At 36.4% G+C, this 21513-nt stretch overlaps 1 protein-coding gene across 7 annotated transcripts in view; it reads right to left on the bottom strand.

Moving 5' to 3' along the window:
- The window catches only part of LOC127874376 (vacuolar protein sorting-associated protein 35-like), a 43070-nt gene extending 21731 nt beyond the window's left edge, over positions 1-21339 (bottom strand). For 5 of the 7 annotated variants that reach the window (XR_008046849.1, XR_008046850.1, XR_008046848.1 and 2 more), the window contains exons 1-10: positions 21283-21339; positions 20151-20243; positions 15541-15637; positions 13862-13985; positions 9173-9358; positions 6004-6223; positions 5288-5371; positions 4185-4294; positions 2127-2223; positions 640-788 (exon numbers count right to left, since the gene is read on the bottom strand). Coding sequence is in view for 4 of the 7 variants with exons in the window: in XM_052418649.1 (XP_052274609.1) it covers positions 640-788; positions 2127-2223; positions 4185-4294; positions 5288-5371; positions 6004-6223; positions 9173-9358; positions 13862-13985; positions 15541-15637; positions 20151-20243; positions 21283-21303 (1181 nt within the window). In the remaining 3 variants the exon portion in view is untranslated. Of the gene's footprint in view, positions 1-639; positions 789-2126; positions 2224-4184; positions 4295-5287; positions 5372-6003; positions 6224-9172; positions 9359-9900; positions 9954-13861; positions 13986-15540; positions 15638-20150; positions 20244-21062; positions 21103-21282 lie in introns of those variants that run through there. The other 2 variants (XM_052418650.1, XM_052418653.1) reach the window with 2 other exon arrangements.
- Positions 21340-21513: the final 174 nt, after the last annotated feature.

Genomic DNA, 21513 nt, shown 5'->3' with positions numbered 1-21513 from the left:
TGAGAAACTGTAAAAAAAGTGTGACGGAAAAAGTATATTATTAGCCTCTGTGACCTTGACCTTGACCCCAGTGACCTCAAAAGTTTTGAGGTCACTGGGGTCAAGGTCAAGGTCACAGAGTCAAAACTCATCAAAAGGTAAAGGTCCATGCATGGTACCTACATGCCAAATATGAAAGAGATCTGTAAAGTATTGAAGGTGCTATGAGAATTGGTAACAAAGGTGTGACGAAAAAAGTATATTATTATTAGCCTCTATGACCTTGACCCAGTGACCTCAAACCTCATCAAAAGGTAGAGGTCCATGCAAGGTACCTACATGCCAAATATGAAAGAGACCGGTAAAGTATTGAAGGTGCTATGAGAAACGGTAACAAAAGTGTGACGGAAGGAAGGAAGTACGGAAGGAACTTCAAACTGGCAACTATATGCTCCCCGAAAATTTTCGGGGAGCATAAAAAATGAATGATAATAACATATATTTTAGAGTAAGCTTCTTATTAACATTTGGGTCAAAATGATGCAAGCCATTGTTTGCAGGAGTAAAAAGTCAAATTTTTTCAAAATGATGGGATAAAAATAAAGGATTTTGCTCTAGTTGAAATCCCCGAATGTACAACTACCCCAGACTGGTACATACTGGTCAAGGTTGAGCCTGTTGAAGATCTCCTCTGTGGTCTCGAGAACCTTGTCCACGTACTCGATCTTGTCTGGGTAGCACTTGAGGGCAAGGTTGATCAGAGCCACCTGCAGGGCCACTATGTCCTCCGGGGGCATGTCCGAACGGTTCTGAAATTAGAGGGCCTTATATTAACCTCCAAGGGGCATATCCAAACGGTTCTGAAATAAGAGGGCCATACAATCCCTGGGCCATGTCCAAACGATGCTTAAATTAGATGGCCATACAGTTGGGCATATCGGAACGATTCTGGAATCTGAGAAACATACCGTGGGGCATATCCAACTGATTCTAAAATAAGAGGGGCATGTTCAACCTATTATGAAATAAGTGGGGCATGTCTGAATGATTCTGAAATTAGAGGGGAAAGTCTAAACGATTCTGAAACTTGGAGAGGGAGAGGCATGTCAAAAGGATTCTGAAATAAGAGGGTTTAATATTAACCTCCCAGTGGCATATATAAATCATTCTGATATCAGAGGGCCATACAGTGGAGCATGTCCAAACGATTCTAAAATTTGAGGGACAAACAATCCTGGGGCATGTCCAAACAATTATGAAATTGCAGGGCCACACAATAAGCCTTGTTCTGGGAAAACTGGGCTTAATTAATGTGTTTTAATGGTATTTTCATTTTAACAGAAGCCTTTTCTTAGCAAGAATCTAATTATGCTGCGGAACTGCACAGGTTTATTTGGGATAATTCTATACGCACATGCATTAAGCTAAGATTTTTCCAGAACGCTTTACTTATGTAGTAAGACTATTTCGGTAACAGGACAGCCAGTGATTTGTCTGCATCGTCAATACTTAATTATAATCTAAGCACATGCTTTTTTTTTTCTTTTTGTATTATGCTGCAGTTAAAATATTATTTACAGATTAAGTGTTTTCATCGGCTTGTGCATGATTTGGTGAAATTAACGTGAATGATGTCAAGTCTCAACACAACTTGATATAAAGGAAATACTCTTCAACCGCTTTATCTCATTGCCACAATAGCCTGTCACATGAAAGATCTTTTGACAAATGTAAATTGCAACTGAATTTTCATCTTTCAAAAATACATACTAATAATCTGTTCCTTAAATGAAGGACCTGTGCAAGATAGAGATGCTGTGATTACTATTAATGAACATCACAGAAATCAGATAAATCATATATGTTGGTGCTAAGAATAAATGCTGCTTACAAAAATGCATCTAAATATTAATTTGACCCACATCATACGAAAATGGGTCTTGTGCCAATAAAGGCCAGCATAGTTCCACAATCGCGCAGTCTGGTCATAAGCTCAACTGTAAGCTATAACATCATGCAGAGTTTCAAGGGACAGGGTGCCTCCTGACCAGGCTGCTTGGATGCACAGGCTGGTATAAAGCTACCTAGGCTGAATATGGCTTAAGGCCCTTTTCCGCACAACGCTGCTAATTTTTTGTATGACTCACCTGTATGACCTGGGAGATCTGCTGTGAGAAGATGTCAAAGAGCTGGATCTCCGAGGGAATGCCTGACCCCTCCTCGTTCTGGGCAAACTGGGCCAGTCTGCAATACAAGCCAGGTGCCAGTCATAACAATCATCCTAACTTAAGTTAAACATAAGTTGGAATTAAGTGGAACATTTTTACTAATTTCAGGAAAATTTCCCTTTCAATGCTGACTAAGGTTCTTTTGGTGGAAGTAGTGGTAGTAGTAGTAGTGGTAATAGTAGTAGTAGTAGTGTAGTAGTAGTAGTGGTGTAGTAGTAGTAGTGTAGTAGTAGTAGTAGTAGTAGTAGTAGTAGTAGTAGTAGTAGTAGTAGTAGTAGTAGTAGTAGTAGTAGTAGTTGTAGTAGTAGTAGTAGTAGTAGTAGTAGTAGTAGTAGTAGTAGTAGTAGAAGTAGTAGTAGTAGTAGAAGTAGTAGTAGTAGTAGTAGTAGTAGTAGTAGAAGTAGTAGTAGTAGCAGCAGCAGCAGCTGCAGTAGCAGCAGCAGCAGCAGTAGTAGTAGTAGTAGTAGTAGTAGTATGCATTACAAAAATGCAGTTAGCCTTACATTTGGTAAAATTTAAATATATTTCAAGGGACGCAAATGCAGTAACAATAAATTTAAACTTAATGCATTTGTTTCCCCTGTATATAACAAAGATATAATAGTGTATTACCTCCCCTGTCCTGCTTATATTTAAATTAATCAACAAAATTAAACATTAACACAATATTTAATATACAAAATATACAAAAAATCTCATATTCTGATAATATTTTTACTGATCCACTGTATTTTACTAAAACGATGATGTTTCATTGGACTGATAATTATAGATTTAGGATTACAGACCAGTTGCTTCAGTAATATTGTTCAGAGTGTGCCCTGTTGGCCGCGTATGCATTCTTGAGTTATCATTCAAAAACCATTTTACTATTTTGAGTCACCGTGACCTTGACCTTTGACCTAGTGACCTCAAAATCAATAGGGGTCATCTGCGAGTCATGATCAATGTACCTATGAAGTTTCATGATCCTAGGCCCAAGCGTTCTTGAGTTATCGTATGACAACCACCTGGTGGACGGACCGACAGACCGAACGACAGACCGACATGAGCAAAGCAATATACCCCCTCTTCTTCGAAGGGGGGCATAAAAAGATGTTGATGAGAGAGACGATGTTTTTCATACCTGTAAATGATGGGGATGATGTTTTTCTTACCTGTTGATGAGAGAGATGATGTTTTTTTATACCTGTAGATGATAGGGATGATGATGTTTTTCTTACATGTTGATGACAGAGATGATGATGTTTTTCTTACCTGTCGATGAGAGAGATGATGATGTTTTTCTTACCTGTAGATGATAGGGATGATGTTTCTTTACCTGTCGATGAGAGTGATGATGATGTTTGTCTAACCTGTCGATAAGAGAGTGCTGATGTTTTTCTTACCTGTCAATGAGAGAGATGATGTTTTTCTTACCTGTTGATGAGAGAGAGATGATGTTTCCTTACCTGTCCATTAGAGAGTGCTATTGTTTTTCTTACCTAAGGATGAGAGAGATTATGATGATTTTCTTACCTATCAATGAAAGAGATGATGATGTTTTTCGTATATGTCGATGAGAGAGTCTTTCTTAACAGTTGATGAGAGAGATGATAATGTTTTTGTTACCTGTTGCTGAGAGAGAGATGATATTTTTCTTACTTATCAATGAATGAGATAATGATGTTTTACTTACCTGTCAATGAGCAAAATGATCATGTTTTTCTTACCAGTCAATGAGAGATATATGGTGATGATTTTCTTACCTGTGGATGAGACAGATGATGATGTTTTTCTTACCTATTAATGAAAGAGATAATGATGTTTTTCATACCTGTTGATGACAGAGATTATGATGTTTTTCTTACCCATTGTAGTGAGAGATGATGATGTTTTTCACACATGTTGATGAGAGAGATGATGTTTTTCTTACCTGTTGATGAGAGAGATGATGTTTTTCTTACATGTCAATGAGAGAAATGATGTTTTTCTTACCTGTCAATGAGAGAGATGATGATGTTTTTCACGTTGACGTTGGCGTGCAGCTCTGCACACGCTCTCAGGAATGGAGTCAGAGTCTGCAGGTGAAAATCGTCTGGAAACACCTGCGGGAAATGCAGACCAGGTATATATGATATATTTCAAATTATAAATGAGGTATGGTATATCACATTACATTAAACCTTAAATGTAAAGTCTATTATATAGTATTCTATTATACATTATACACTATTTATATCATATTATATGCTGAATGTTATACATGAGGGCTGTTATATTAAAGATAACGTGGTCAAGACAAGCATGTCCCCGTGAGCCCATGTTTTAAACAGTGAGGCGCAATTTGTTTCTACCTCTCAACAGAAATATAAGAATGTTAAAACAAGAGCTGTTACCATAGGATGACATATGCCCCCTATAAACGCTTTGATAGAAGTTATAAGCATTTTTCGAAACCTAAACGCAGAATTCGAACCTAAACGCTGATCCTATGTTCAAGGTCACAGTCCCAGGGGTCACAATTTTGTGCGTATGGAAAGGCCTTGTACATTACACATGCATACCAAATATGAAGGTTATATATGAAGGAACATAGAAGTTATGAGCATTTTTCGAAACATAAACGCAGATTTTGAAACCTAAACGCGGACCCTAAGTTCAAGGTCAAGGTCACAGGGGTAAAAATTTGTGTACTTATAGAAAGGCCTCATCCATATATACATGCATACCAAATATGAAGGTTATATCTGAAAGGACATAGAAGTTATAAGCATTTTGCGAAACCTAAACGCAGATTTGAAACCTAAACGCTGACCCTAAGTTCAAGGTCAAGTTAACAGGGGTAAAAAAAATGTGTGTATGGAAAGGCGTTGTCCATATACACATGCATACCAAATATGAAGGTTATATCTCAAGGGACATTGAAGTTATGAGCATTTTTCGAAACCTAAACGCAAAGTATGACGGCCAGACAGAAAGACAGACAGATGGGCGGATGGACAGTGCAATCACTATATGCCCTCCTTCAGGGGCATAACAAAAGGCTCACTTAGAACTGCTAATTCTGATGACAAGTGATAGACAAGTGTAAGAAATACCTGTATAATACACTCCATCAGGTATTCTTGGGCAATAGCGTCTCTACAGCTCACCACTTGTTCCAACACTCCAGGCAGTACATTCTGTAGAGTAGATTAACCCATTTATGCCTAGTGGACTCTCCCATCCTTCTAAATTGGATCAATTTATTTCCAAAATTAGGGATGTCTAGTATATTTATGTCTATATTTAGAATATTTGTTACAGAAATTCCATTAAGCAAACAGCGCAGACCCTGATGAGACGCCGCATCATGCGGCGTCTCATATTGGTCTACGCTGTTTGCCAAGGCCTTTTTTCTAGACGCTAGGCATAAATGGGTTAACAAACCATGTGTAGTTGTTTTGTTACATGGATTTTTGAGCTGTATTTAAAAGTATTTCTGTCATATAAGCAACCTTCCAGGAAAACTGGGCTTAATACATTTGTGTAAAGTATCATCTTAAATTATCCTGTGAAATCTGCACAGGCTTATCAGGGACGACACTTTCCGCTTGTATAGAAGTTTGTGTTTAAAGGAGGTCTTTTCTAAACAAAAATCCAGTCTAGTCGAAAAGTGCCTTCCATTATAAGCCTTTGCAGACTGCACAGGCTAATCTGAGATGACACTTTGCGTACATGCATTAAGCTCAGTTTTTTATTAAGTTTTGTGTTCTTATTATTAAAAGAATACAAATCCAGACTTGCACATATGTAGCAATATCTTTTTCCTGACCTTTTTGTACTTGTTCATATCGATGCACTCTAGCTGACTCAGCCTGACCAGGTTGGTGCCGACCAAGATGCGCAACTCCTGTCGCTCCCTCTCCCGTTTCTCCTTGTTGCGTGTGTGACCCTGGTGCTGCATGCGCACCCAGAGCTTGTTCATCTCAGAGAAGTTGAGCGAGATGAAGTCAATGGAGTCTGATATGGTGCCACCCTCGTATTCTCCTGAGCTGAATAAACACAGTACGAGCCTTGTCATGGGAAAAGGGGGCTTAATGCATGTGCGAAAAGTTTCATACCAGATTAGCCTGTGCACTTCGCTTTTCATGGAATTTGTATTTTAAAGGAAGTCTCTACTTAATGAAAATTCATTCAATACTGGAAGAGTCATTCTTGAGTAGCCTATGTGGATTGTACACACTATTCTGGGACGATACTTTTCCATTTTTTAAGTATCTGATGCGCTGACCGCTAAAAGGCAGTTGTAGCTGATTCAAGAGACCGTAAATAATCAATTGCTGGGAGGATTTGGCTGATAACCAAACGTGGGAATGATGCCAAAAAGCATTTCACAACACTTGGAGGGAATCGCTTAAAATAGATTAAGTAATTGTTGCGCTAAGAGAGTGGAAACAAGTGGTCTACAGACAGATAAATCAACCTATTATAAAGAGATCAATATGACCTGAAATCAGTGATAATTGAGCCCAGTTCTAACGTAAAATCGAACAATCATTTTAAAGTTTGGTAAATGACCTGATTTTCCAATCACTATGAAATATTATGATACTATGACATAAACACTGAGTATTAATACATGAATATCAAACACATCACACCTCCTACAGGAAGACCATTGTTGAAAGGCCTCATCTCTAATCCCTCGCAGGGCTTTTGTATATTGCAGCAAGACAATGTAAAATCGACATACACATATTATGATGACTTATAATATCATTATTTTAAACTTTTTTTGCACATTTTAAAAAAAATATGACCCTTAGCGTAATGTCAATAGCGATGTGAGAAAGACATTATCTAAACTTCTGGGTAAATAATATTTTAATAGCCTATCTGACTTCTCCATTAAAAGCCCACAAACCCTCAAAATCAATTAATATTTCATTCAATATTTCAAAACAAGAGGGCCATGAATCGCTCCTGACTAACCAAATACAATTCCAACCCAGATTTCATCAAGATAAACATTGTGACCAAATTTCATAAAGATTGGATGAAAACTGTGACCTCTACTGTCTACACAAGGTTTTTCTATTATATGACCTAGTGACCTAGTGTTTGACCCCAGGTGACCCGAATACAATCCCAACCCAGATTTCATCAAGATAAACATTCTGACCAAATTTCATAAAGATTGGATGAAAACTGTGACCTCTATTGTCTATACAAGGTTTTTCTATTATTTGACCTAGTGACCTAGTTTTTGACCTAGTGACCTAGTTTTTGCCCGAAATACAATCCCAACCCAGATTTCATCAAGATAAACATTCTGACCAAATTTCATAAAGATTGGATGAAAACTGTAACCTCTACTGTCTACACAAACAAATTGTTGAAAGTTTTTCTATTATTTGACCTAGTGACCTAGTTTTTGACCTCAGATGACCCAAATACAATCCCAACCCAGATTTCATAAAGATAAACATTCTGACCAAATTTCATGAAGATTGGATGAAAACTGCGACCTCTATTGTCTACACAAGGTTTTTCTATTATTTGACCTAGTTTTTGACCTAGTGACCTAGTTTTTGACCCCAGATGACCCAAATACAATCCCAACCCAGATTTAATCAAGATAAACATTCTGACCAAATTTCATAAAGATTGGATGAAAACTGTGACCTCTACTGTCTACACAAGGTTTTTCTACTTTTTGACCTATTTTTTTTACCTAGTGACCTAGTTTTTGACCCCAGATGACCCAAATACAATCCCAACCCAGATTTCATCAAGATAAACATTCTGACCAAATTTCATAGAGATTGAATGAAAACTGTGACCTCTACTGTCTACACAAGGTTTTTCTATTATTTGACCTAGTTTTTTACCTAGTGACCTAGTTTTTGACCCCAGATGACCCAAATACAATCCCAACCCAGATTTCATCAAGATAAACATTCTGACCAAATTTCATAAAGATTGGATGAAAACTGTGGCCTCTATTGTCTACACAAGGTTTTTCTATTATTTGACCTATTATGTGACCTAGTTTTTGACCTAGTGACCTAGTTATTGACCCCAGATAACCCAAATACAATCCCAACCCAGATTTGATCAAGATAAACATTCTGACCAAATTTCATAAAGATTGGATGAAAACTGTAACCTCTACTGTCTACACAAACAAATTGTTGACGGACACACGCACGCACACACGCACACACATACGGACGCCTGACATCACATGGTCACATAAGCTCACCATGTCACTTCGTGACAGGTGAGCTAAAAATAATGTTAACACATAAAACATAAATGCTTCTTATAGCAATGGCCAAAATGTCAACGGTAGATGTGGTCTGGTTACATAAATTTCACAATATACAAAATGCTCTTTTTTGTTTCTCTTGCTGAACAACACATGTTTATGTACCAAGTTCGTGTTCGTGTGTCGTATGAATAGATAGCGTTGCTGGAAATTAAAATGGAATATATTGTGCCACTCAAAAATAAAAACTAGCATTTTGTATCTCTTTAAATCTATGTTACCATACTACATCTAGCGTTCAAATTTTGGCTATTGCTATAAGTTCACGGATTTTTTTATGGGTTAACTTTATTTTACGCAAATACATTTGTTGATTTTGAGTATTAAGGTAACTTTAATAGCCTATCTGACTTCTCCATTAATGATTGGAGGAATTTTTGTATGCACATTTACGTGAGAAAGAAGGAATTTAAAACTACTGGGTATGGTAAATCAGTCTCGCGGGGCTTTTTTTTTTCTTATAGAATGGATTTTTTTCACCATTTTGAAAAATCTGCAACTCAAATTTTCAACATATAGAGTCATCAAGGAATTTTTTTCACAATTTTGAAAAGTTAACAACACATTTTTTAACAATTTTGAAAAGTTTGTGACTCAATTTTTCTGAAATTGGGGGGGGAAAAGGCCGCTTCACAGAGACAACAAAAAGCCCTGTCATCAAAACACCTACCTGGCAACTTCTACCTCGACATCAGGGAGCACATTTTTCGTGCACTGCAGCAGGTAGTTTCGCAGGAAGAGGCCCCTTAGAGGGTGCTGCACACCACGACACATCTCCACGAGATCCTTGAGGATGTCCTTGCGAGAGAGCTCGTTGGTCTTGATGTACACGACACCCACTGTGATCAACAGGTACCTGGTATACCAGAAACAAAGTTACAGTGTAGTAAGCTCTTGATGTACAAGACACCCACTGTGATCACCAGGTACCTGGTATACCAGAAACAAAGTTACAGTGTAGTAAGCTCTTGATGTACACGACACCCACTGTGATCAACAGGTACCTGGTATACCAGAAACAAAGTTACAGTGTAGTAAGCTCTTGATGTACACCACACCCACTGTGATCAACAGGTACCTGGTATACCAGAAACAAAGTTACAGTGTAGTAAGCTCTTGATGTATACGACACCCACTGTGATCAGCAGGTACCTGGTATACCAGAAACAAAGTAACAGTGTAGTAAGCTCTTGATGTACACGACACCCACTGTGATCAACAGGTACCTGGTATACCAGAAACAAAGTTACAGTGTAGTAAGCTCTTGATGTACACGACACCCACTGTGATCAGCAGGTACCTGGTACTGTAAAACCATTAAATTTTGTGTGGTATGAATTTTCGTGGATTTCGTTGGTCCACTGAACCACGAATTCAAGTACCAACGATTATTTATACATTTTTAATCCTAAATTTCCGAATGTCATTTCCGACATTTTCTTGTGTTGTCAGTCATCCGAGATATTTGTTTTTGTAATAGTTACTTCACTTCAGTAGGTCACATTACACTATATCCATCAGTTTTTTGTTGTTTTTTTTTCATTATCGTTAATGTACGTTTTATTAATCATGGTAAATAAAGATAATAAATAGCATTACCAATTGGGAAGAAAAACAAATTTCTTTTTCGTGACGTCGTAAAATTAACAGTTTGCAGATTTGTCATATATGTCAATATGCGCAAATTAAATTTAGAAGAGACATAACCGTTTTCACACATGTATTTTGGGGACCTTATTACTCAAGTGTTTCTACTAGGGGGCCGATTGCGCTGAGAAGTGCAAATATTGACAAAACAACATCGATGGCAATTAGCGAGCTGGGACCCACAAGTGCACCACTTTATCTCTCTTATCGACAATTATCGGCAACACTTTCATGCTTCAGTGCACATTAACCTCAAGTCTTCCTGTCAACACAGATAAGCAGATTATGCTTCGTTATTACTCTGGTGGTTTTAATAAAGTATAATTATTATGACGGTCAGTCTTCCCCGAAAATTTGAAATCCACGAAATAACGTGTCAACGAATTAGTTGTTTTTCATTAAACCACGAAATTTCATACCGACGAATTTCTATACGTTTACACCCACTGTGATTAACAGGTACCTGGTATACCAGAAACAAAGTTACAGTGTAGTAAGCTCTTGATGTACACGACACCCACTGTGATCAACAGGTACCTGGTATACCAGAAACAAAGTTACAGTGTAGTAAGCTCTTGATGTACACGACACCCACTGTGATCAACAGGTACCTGGTATACCAGAAACAAAGTTACAGTGTAGTAAGCTCTTGATGTACACCACACCCACTGTGATCAACAGGAACCTGGTATACCAGAAACAAAGTTACAGTGTAGTAAGCTCTTGAAGTACACCACACCCACTGTGATCAACAGGTACCTGGTATATCAGAAACAAAGTTACAGTGTAGTAAGCTCTTGAAGTACACCACAGCCACTGTGATCAACAGGTACCTGGTATACCAGAAACAAAGTTACAGTGAAGTGAGCTCTTGATGTACACGACACCCACTGTGATCAACAGGTACCTGGTATACCAGAAACAAAGTTACAGTGTAGTAAGCCTTTGATATACACGACACCCACTGTGATCAACAGGTACCTGGTATACCAGAAACAAAGTTACAGTGTAGTAAGCTCTTGATGTACACCACACCCACTGTGATCAACAGGAACCTGGTATACCAGAAACAAAGTTACAGTGTAGTAAGCTCTTGATGTACACGATACCCACTGTGATCAACAGGTACCTGGTATACCAGAAACAAAGTTACAGTGTAGTAAGCTCTTGATGTACATGACACCCACTGTGATCAACAGGTACCTGGTATACCAGAAACAAAGTTACAGTGTAGTAAGCTCTTGATGTACATGACACCCACTGTGATCAGCATGTACCTGATATAAGAAACAAAGTTACAGTATTTACATTGTATAGCAAAACAATACAATAACTTTACAGATTCAGAACATGTATGCCCCAGTTAACTAGAGCTGAAAATAAATTATTAATGTATACAATCTTAACGTTGCTATGCTATTTGAGCATTACAAATATTAATAGACTTACCAGTTATTGCAACTCCTAAAATATCTCAAATGACTGCATTTCTTTATCAGAATATCCAATATAAAAATGTCAAATAATATTCTCAAGTGTTTATTTTTTGCCAAGACTCTTAATAAATATCCTACCAGGGCATTTATAATGATTTTTGACGATGCTGCGAAGCAGCTCGTCTAAGGTATCATACCATGAAAAACATCTTCACAATGGCGACCTATGTAAAAGACCGAGCCAGTCCGATTGAGATAGCTCAATTTTTCTAATCGGCGTACCTCGCTTATTATCATTGATAAAGGTATAGGAAGCTCAGCTATAAATAGGACAGCATATTCTGGGAAAAAGATTTTATAATAGTTTGAAAACGTTAATTTTTAATCAGTTATATTCAATTCGTTATATGTTTGTAGATCAATGAAACAACTATGCATTTTCTGTATTGTATTTGACATTTGTCGTGATTCAGTAAATAAATTGCGCAATAAAACGTGTATAATTAACTTTCAACGCAATCATGAGTGTAAAGAAAACGAATTATTTCGAACCTGCCAATTGTAAACGTTGTAGCGACTATGGTATATAAACAGCATAATAGCCATGTGACATCTGAGAAACTTGCTCTTATGCGTGCTTTCTCATTTTGCATATTTAATAAACTTTTCAAACAGAAATTACAGAGCAACATCAGTACATATACTATGTTTGATTATTCATTCGTTTGTTGGATATTGTTTGCTGTTTTAAACACATATTAGGTCATATCGCGGAGATTTAGTTAACCTTACCATGTGGTCATAGGCGAACTCACGTATTCAAGTGCTCTTACGACTATGTGCTCATACCTACTTTCCGGAATCATCATGAAATTATTGCTGTACTTAACGAACAAACATGCCTAAGCTTATTGAATTAAAGAAAAAAAATAATCAAAAGATAAAAATTATATGTTCATGCACATGGGCATGTGAAATAACGTCCGTACAGCATCATTAACTTAGGAAAGGAAACAACGAAATATAAAGTTTGGTATGATAAACATGTGAAATTAAAGAGCATGGTGAAATTAAAGAGCATGTCAAGTTTTGAATTTATATGCTGAAACGTTATGTTATATCCCACAAACATTTTACTGTAACATAACGTTTTTTTAAGATAAGTGGTACAGAAAAAACACGTCAAATATCTTAAAGATATTTCTTGTTATATTTGATCGAGAATGTAACCCGCCTCCCAGTTTCGCTGAATGGATCAAGTTCCCCACGGATACTACTTCCCTGTACCCCCATTTTTTTTCGTACCCTACATATTTGGTACCCAATTTTTTTCGTACCTAATTTTTGCTCGTACCCAATTTTTGTCGTACCCAATTTTTTTTTCCTACCCAATTTTTTTTTTCGTAACCATATCTTGTTTCAACCCATTTTTTTTTGCATAATTTGTGTACCCAAAATGTTCGTTACCATTTTTTTCCTACCCAAAAAGTTCGTAACTTCATATACAATTGTGGTGATGTAGATAAAATTAAATAGATGCTTTTATATCAATCCTCTTCAAAAGCATCTTCACACCAGTACTGTCAGTACTTTGATTTGTATTGTGGATCAAGTGTTTGCAAAAAAAATAACGAACCAATTACCATTTATTTTCAGCTTTCCAAACACTTGTATTCTCCAGGCAATCAATTGACTAACAGGTTGTTTTTTTCCCAATAGGAAAAGTACCAGTGCATGCCGATAGGGAAAAAATCAGCGTAAAAAAAAACTGAGATTAGGAAATTTGCAAAATGAAATCTTCAGTTTGGGAATTAGTTGTCTTTTTAATTTGAGTCGTGTTCTGAGAAAACTGGGCATAACGCATGTGGGTAAAGTGTCGTCCCAGATAAGCGTGTGCAGTCCGCATTAAAATGAAGTCTCTTCTTAGCAAAAATCCAATTGAGGCGGAAAGTGTTGTCATTGATTAGCGTGTGTGGCTTGCACAGGCTAATCTGGGACGACTCTTTACGCACATGCATTATGCCCCGTTTTCTCAGAACACGACTCATTAAATTGCTTGGTACTTCATGGCACAAACCCTTCTTAATATTATTTAACATGTCATTTGCTACAATAACTTAAAGTACTCATCTTATTTGTTCCATTGTAGAATTTAGGCACATTTTCTTCCTTTTGGAAATGTTTTTGCCGTAAAAGGGAATATTGTACTTTTCTCTCAATTGGGAAAGTGTCCTTTACCAGTACTTTGTACAAAAGAGACATAATGTTAGACTCACAGCCTGGGCACGATGTTCCCCGCGTACTGCACCAGCTCATACAGGTCAGACACCTTCCTGCCTTTCTGGAACTCATCTACGAGGTAGAGCTCCAGGTGGCGGAGTTCATCCGATATGGACATGTCTGCCACGGAGTTAAGGACTCATAACTTTAAACAGGGCTTTTGTCTTTAAATGAAAGTATTATCTCCTGCAAAATGTCACGTAGTTTTTTGATCTTTCATAATTATCATTTGCTTCCCGTTTGTTGTATTGTTTAACTGAAAATCCTCAACTCATCTATGCCTCCAAAAAGACCCTGTTGAAAGACGGAATAAAGTCCCTGTATAAAGCACCTACAAAAATTAGAACATATTGTCAATGGTGTCATGTTTGTAGCACATATAGAGACAAGGAGGCGTTTAAACATACACATGTAACAAATGTCTTAAACTTAACCCTTTACCACTTAGATACGAATTTTCACGCATTTGTAGTCCGTTAGAAAGTTTTATTTAATTTAAGACCTTTCTTACTAGATTCAAGTTTTTAAGACTTCATCTCCAAACCTTAGATACTGATGAGCAGCAAACAGCATAAAACCTGAACAGTCTGCGAGTTTGCACATAGCCATTTTCACTATGTTTCTGAGAGGGAAAGGGTGAAAATAAATGCAACTGGTAAAACAGGTATGCCGCCTCTGAGTGGACAGTTTTCTTATAAAGTACGATAAACATTATATGACAACAGCTTAAAACAAAAAGCTGGTATATTGTAAATAATATTCTGGGACATTAATCTCCGCTGTTAATCGTGCCATTATGTTTAGTATCGAACTTAATGAATTTGAGAGAAGATTTTATAAACCTGTTGCACTCAGAGAGTGAAAACATATTTGGTCTTACAATCAACATACATCCTGCAACATTTAAGAGCAGGAGTTGAAGGATTACTTAACTCTTTCAGTCCTGGAACCGAGTTCTGAAGGCCTTTGCAAACAGTTTGGATCCAAATGAGACACCACAAAACGTGGCGTCTCACCAGGATCCAAACTGTTTGCTATTCTGATACTATTCTTTGAAAAAAAAATTCGAAGAAAATGCTAATTTTAGAAATTCAGCAGACAACATATGAGCAGACTACAAATTTCCCAGCATGCACAGGGCTTACACAGCATATGAGTTTGATATCTTGTTCATCACCTCTGTGTACTCCCACTTCCCCCTACAACACAAGACCACACACAAATTGACAAATCTTTTAGTAACAAAAAATAAGCTGGAAATTGCTGCTATAATTCAAAATTCATCGTAACATTTCTGAGTTTAGTAAGTTGATTAGGTAGAAGTGCTGGGGAACACTTCGGGTCCACACATAATGTATCCTCTGGCCAGGAAAGGACCTCATAAATTTCAAAATTTACACGCACAAACACAGTATACATCAACCCATTTATGCCTAGCGTCTAGAAAAAAGGCCTTGGCAAACAGCATAGACCCTGATGAGACGCCGCATGATGCGGTGTCTCATCAGGGTCTGCGCTGTTTGCTTAAAGGAATTTCTGTAAGAAATATTCTTAATAAAGAAATAAATATTCTAGACATCCCTAATTTTGGAAATAAATTGATCCAATTTAGAAGGATGAGAGAGTCCACTAGGCATAAATGGGTTAACCAAATCAAAATTTTCTGAAAGGATACACAGCTCATAATAGCTTTTCGGGGAAAGGAGCGAAGTTCTGAGTTCACCTAGCATCGTGGAAGCATGCTTTAGTCCGTCCATCAGCTTTCCTTTGTCCTAGAAATGCACCAAATATGTCAAGAAATAAACATCCACAATTCTTGATGAAAAAGTATGTAAATTAGTTCTCATTGTCCAGCTGCATCTGCAATTTCTCTAAATATGAACACTTTGTAAGTTTAATAATGGACGGGACAAGACATTATCTGAATATTTAAACCCCTTTGCACAGGAATATTTCCTTCTTAGTTTTAACCCAAATACAAAAATATGTAGTTTTTTTCCAAACAGCTTACAAAACACTTCCTGATCTTGTGATATTCTAACCTATTGCCACTCTATGCCACTTTGATAAATTTAAACACGAAATGTGTTTGTCAGAAACACTATGTCACCTTCTGCGCTGCTTTGAATTTATTTTTTTTTGACCTTTGACCTTGAAGGATGACCTTGACCTTCCACCACTCAAAATGTGCAGCTTCATGCGAACGCTGCTTTAAAAAAAATTTGTTTTTTACCTTTGACCTTGAAGGATGACCTTGACCATGAAGGATGACCTTGACCTTGAACTTCCACCACTCAAAATGTGCAGCTTCATGAGAACGCCGCTTTGAATTTTTATTTTGACCTTTGACCTTGAAGAATGACCTTGACCTTGAACTTCCACCACTCAAAATGTGCAGCTTCATGAGAACGCCGCTTTGAAAAAAAAAATTATTTTTTTTACCTTTGACCTTTTAGGATGACCTTGACCTTGAAGGATGACCTTGACCTTGAACTTCCACCACTCAAAATGTGCAGCTTCATGAGAACACCGCTTTGAATTTAAAAAAAAAATTTTACCTTGAAGGATGACTTTGACCTTGAAGGATGACCTTGACCTTGAATTTCCACCACTCAAAATGTGCAGCTTCATTAGATACACATGCATGCCAAATATCAAGTTGCTACCTTCAATATTGAAAAATGTGTTTGTCAGAAACACTATGTCCCCTTCTGCGCCGCTTTGAATTTTTTTTTTTACCTTTGACCTTGAAGGATGACCTTGGCCTTTCACCACTCAAAATGTGCGGCTCCATGAGATACACATGCATGCCAAATATCAAGTTGGTATCTTCAAGATTGCCAAAGTATTCATAAAATGAGCGATTTTGGCCACATATACTTGACCTCTGACCTTGAAGGATGACCTTGACCTTTCACCACTCAAAATAAGCGGCTCCACGAGATACACATGCATGCCAAATATCAAGTTGGTATCTTCAATATTGCCAAATATTTATAAAATGTGCGATTTTGGCCACATATATTTGACCTCTGACCATGAAGGATGACCTTGACTTTTCACCACTCAAAATGTGCGACTCCATGAGATACACATGCATCCCAAATATCAAGTTGCTGTCTTCAATATTGCAAAAGTATTCATAAAATGAGCAATTTTGGCCACATATATTTGACCTCTGACCTTGAAGGATGACCTTGACCTTTCAACACTCAAAATGTGCAGCTCCATGAGATACACATGCATGCCAATATCAAGTTGCTATCTTGAATATTGAACAAGTTATTGCAAATGTTAAAGTTGGAGCAAACAGACCAACGTACAGACCAACAGACAGGGCAAAAACAATATGTCCCCCACTATAGTGGGTGGGGGACATAAAAAAAATCAATAAATGTTCATGTATGGTAAATGACATCAAATTTATTGATGAAAGAATTATGTTAATAAGAATATTCACATTAAATGTATAATTTGTATTTACAATTAAGGAATCGTAATGAAAAGATAGGCAAGACTGAACAAGCAAAACATTGAAAATAACGTGAACCTTTCCTCATTCAAATTTTCAAATTCAAAGTGACTGGAATCAGTCCATTTAGATATTACATGTGTCTAGAGCTGCTGAAATCTCATATAAGTTTACTTTTCTGTTTAAGAAAAAGCTATGAGTAACTTGTTGTTAAAGTAGTTATAAAGGGGAGTAACTTGTCCCTAAAGTAGTCATAAAGGGGAGTAACTTGTCCTTGAGGATAAAGGGGAGTATCATGTCCTTAAAGGGGCCTTTTCACAGATTTTGGCATTTTTTTAACTTATTCATTAAATGCTTTATATTGATAAATGTAAACATTGGATCATAAAAGCTCCAGTAAAAAAATCAAGAAAAAAATTAAAAAAAGGAAAAGAACATTGCCCGGAGCAGGTTTCGAACCAGTGACCCCTGGAGTCCTGCCAGAGTCCTGAAGTAAAAACCCTTTAGCCTACTGAGCTATTCCGCCGAGCACAAATTTTTGACGTATTTTATACATTATATAAGCAATCTTCGTAGTTTCACAAAATTTAACGACAAAAACAGAACTCTCCAAATTATTCAATCGTTTCGCGTTGCAACGCTTTATAATTTTTAGGTTTTAAAATCGTCAAAAGATGCATATAATGGCTATATTAGAGCATGGTTAATGTTCAGTATTACTGTTTCCTCACAAATATCATAACTAAAACGAAAACTTACGAATCTGAAACAACTTTTTTCAATTTTGTCAATTTACCAAAGCGTGAAAAGATCCCTTTAAAGTAGTCATAAAGGGGAGTAACTTGTCCTTGGAGATAAAGGGGAGTAACATGTCCTTAAAGTAGTTATATAGGGGAGTCAGTCTGAACAGACAACATGGCAACCCATGCCTAAGATGTCAGACATTTCCAATAAAAATAACCGGATCCGGTACAATTTCTAAAACTAATGGTCCATGTATCCCATAAAATTCAATGTGTTTTTAAATTAATATTTTTTGGTACAATATGAAAACGAAACAATTTTCCTGTAACAAGAACCTCCTGATTTCATTTTACTTAGCTGGATTATGGCAAATTATTATTAGAGTATTTATAACCAACCAGTCCAGCTCGCTTGAACTTTTAATAAGATAAAATGACATTTTTTCATTGATCAATATGATCACAATAAGAAAACTGTTTCCAGCCATTGAACAAAAATACTTTGAAAGTGGGGAACAAGGCATGCTTTTCTCTTTCCCTGAATTTGTCAACATCTGAAGCGAAAGTTGCACTTTCCAAGGCATATGATGTTGGCTATTCTAATTTATTTTTGACATGCAGCAAAAAAATGTGAAGTACTGTGGTCAAATAAACTTACATATTTTTATAAACATATTATAATAAAAAATCTTCAGTTTGTTATAATTAGTATTGCTTAACCATTGACATTGTGAAAATGAGATCTATAAACTTGAGAAAAGTATTTACTTTCATTTGATACATAAAAAACAAGGTCTAACAAAATTGGATGAGGTCCTGTAAAATTCAAAAGCTATATAACCTCAGGTCCTGTGGATTTTGGTTGTATTTTGGATGGATTGAACACATACAATACAGACAATTGATTTCACAGCTCCTGGTGTTTAAAAACAAACCCAACTCCTCAAAAGACCACTATTGTTTTCATTAATAATTATAAGGATGAAATCATTTTGGAATGTCAGGTAACAAGGAATAAAAAACAGTAACAGTAGTACCCCATTAAACCAGGGATAGACACTATCCATGGTTGGATGCCAGGCATGCAACTATCTTTAGTACTGAATCTGAATGGGTACATTGCAGCGTCTTGTTGGGCAAACATCGGTTTAGAGAGTTAAATCCAAGATTGAATTATTCAGTGCAGTTCTGACTAACTTGACACATTGTCAATAAGTTTTTTTGCAGTCCAATACAGTTTTGGGGAAAATGAGTTTTCAAATTTGCTCGGTTCTCCACGCGAAAATTTTAAAACACTTTTTTTTTTTAGGATGTTTGAAGATTGATAGTCTAATTTGTTAACCCTTTGCATGCTGGGAAATTTGTCGTCTGCTAAAATGTTGTCTGCTGAATTTCTAAAATTAGCATTTTCTTCCATTTTTTTTCAAAAAATACTATGAGAATAGCAAACAGTTTGGATCCTGATGAGACGCCACGTTCTGTGGTGTCTCATCTGGATCCAAACTGTTTGCAAAGGCCTTCAAATTTCGGTTCCAGCACTTAAAGAGTTAAGGTTTGAGGTTGCGTTTAATTCTTACTGGTGTTCATATGTCATGACGAGGTTAGGCTGGCACCTTACCCAGATTTACATGTTAAGAAAGGTAAGTTGCTTTATCTTGTGTTTGTCCTGTAGCCTTTAAAGTTCCAGTTTGTTTAGCATGGACGTGACACAGTACTTTAAGATTGACTTGGCAAAGAATAAAGCGCCTAGTCGTACTTATCTTACACATACATTTAAGAAAACAAAATTAGACAACAGCATAACATGGCTGACTTGACTCATACCAATTTATGAGCCTTAATTTTCATTCTTGTTTGAAAATAAAGTGAGAAACTGTGTGGAAAATGGCTCAAGCTCTTCTAAAAGGCTTATTGCCCAGTTGGACTACAAACTCTTTTCTGACCCCAGGCAACTAGGCAACCACTAATTCCTATCCCTGAAAACAGTTGTGACAGCTACCAGTAATTTTCCCATAAAACAGTTGTGACAGCTACTGGTAATTGTCCCATAAAACAGTTGTGAGTACCTACCAGACATCTTTTCATCTGAAATGATTGATTCTTTACGATGGTCTGGGCCTCCTCAAGAAGCTTCTCCTGCTCCTCAACGTTCTGAGTTGACGGCTGCAAACCAAATTTCACTCAGGCTCAATTGGTCATAGTCTGATCAGGTACTTCTAATAAGTGTCCCGGGTATTCTTAAGTACATACTACAAAGTACCCGGGCTACGAAAAATATACTTAAAGGCACCTGTTATATTCTGTGGTACTTTTGAGCCGACAATGACCAATCCAGCGTCACTCAAGGATGGTATGTTCTTAAATCTCTTGATGAGCATGCAAACAAAAACTTCATCAAAATAAGGCAAAAGCAGATCATTTTCTGCAGTCAATAAGTGTAAGTTATAAAATATAACACTGTATTTTTTTATTTGACCGGATTTCAACATTTTGAATTTAATTTATGGTAAATTATACCCTTTTAAAGAATTAGCTCAAGTTGAAATTAAGTACAGTCAGTAATTATATTGTACTAACTGATTTATCATGGTAAACAGTTATCTCAACAGTAATTCTGGATCATAACATAATTAAAGTATTCAAAAAGACGATTGTAAATTATAAGTGATAATTACTGATACCATAACGATATTAAGTTTGTTTTGTACAGATAAAATTTAAGGTTCTATGTACATTAGACAGGCATTAATCTTAAGCTTAAATGTGGAATAATTTCGTAGCTAACACATGCAGAAAATCATATCTTTCAGTTTCTAAGATTAAAAAAAGATTTAACAAAATTCAAGCTCTACAAATTACTTTTTGCACTGAAAAATTGTTTATCCAACTCATAGATCAGTTTAGTAAAGAAAAATAACAACAAATCATTGCGTTCACTTAACATTATACGCATTTTAATAAATATTTTTGGATGTAACAAACCGTCTCTGTCATTTCCTTGATCTAGAATTATCATAATTATGACGCGAAAATACATGTCATTATAAAATTGTATGTATAAATTTGAAATAAAATTGCAATATGAAGCTGCAATATGGTAAAATTGAACGTGATATACATATTGGCAATATAATTAATTGCATTCAATTTGAATTTACTTCAGAAATGGAATAATTTAAAAAGTCAATAATTTGACACCCACCATTTTTGGATCATGTGACATTTATCCACAAACACACGTGTGTTATGCGGACCGTTTATCGGTGTAAGATTTTCGGGCATTAACTCAATATTTTGTAGGATAACCTTTTCACAATTCTCATATAGACTAATTCAATGCTTCAGAAGGCTTTACATATTGTACAGTATCAAAACTGCAACCCCAGCATCCATAATAATAAATGGTGTAAAGTTGTTAACTGTTTTTCTCATT

Source organism: Dreissena polymorpha, chromosome 3, assembly GCF_020536995.1.
Source record: "Dreissena polymorpha isolate Duluth1 chromosome 3, UMN_Dpol_1.0, whole genome shotgun sequence".
In the NCBI taxonomy this organism is placed as follows: domain Eukaryota; kingdom Metazoa; phylum Mollusca; class Bivalvia; order Myida; family Dreissenidae; genus Dreissena; species Dreissena polymorpha.
Note: the sequence above shows the minus strand (reverse complement) of the source record. Positions and strands in the feature narration are given on the sequence as shown.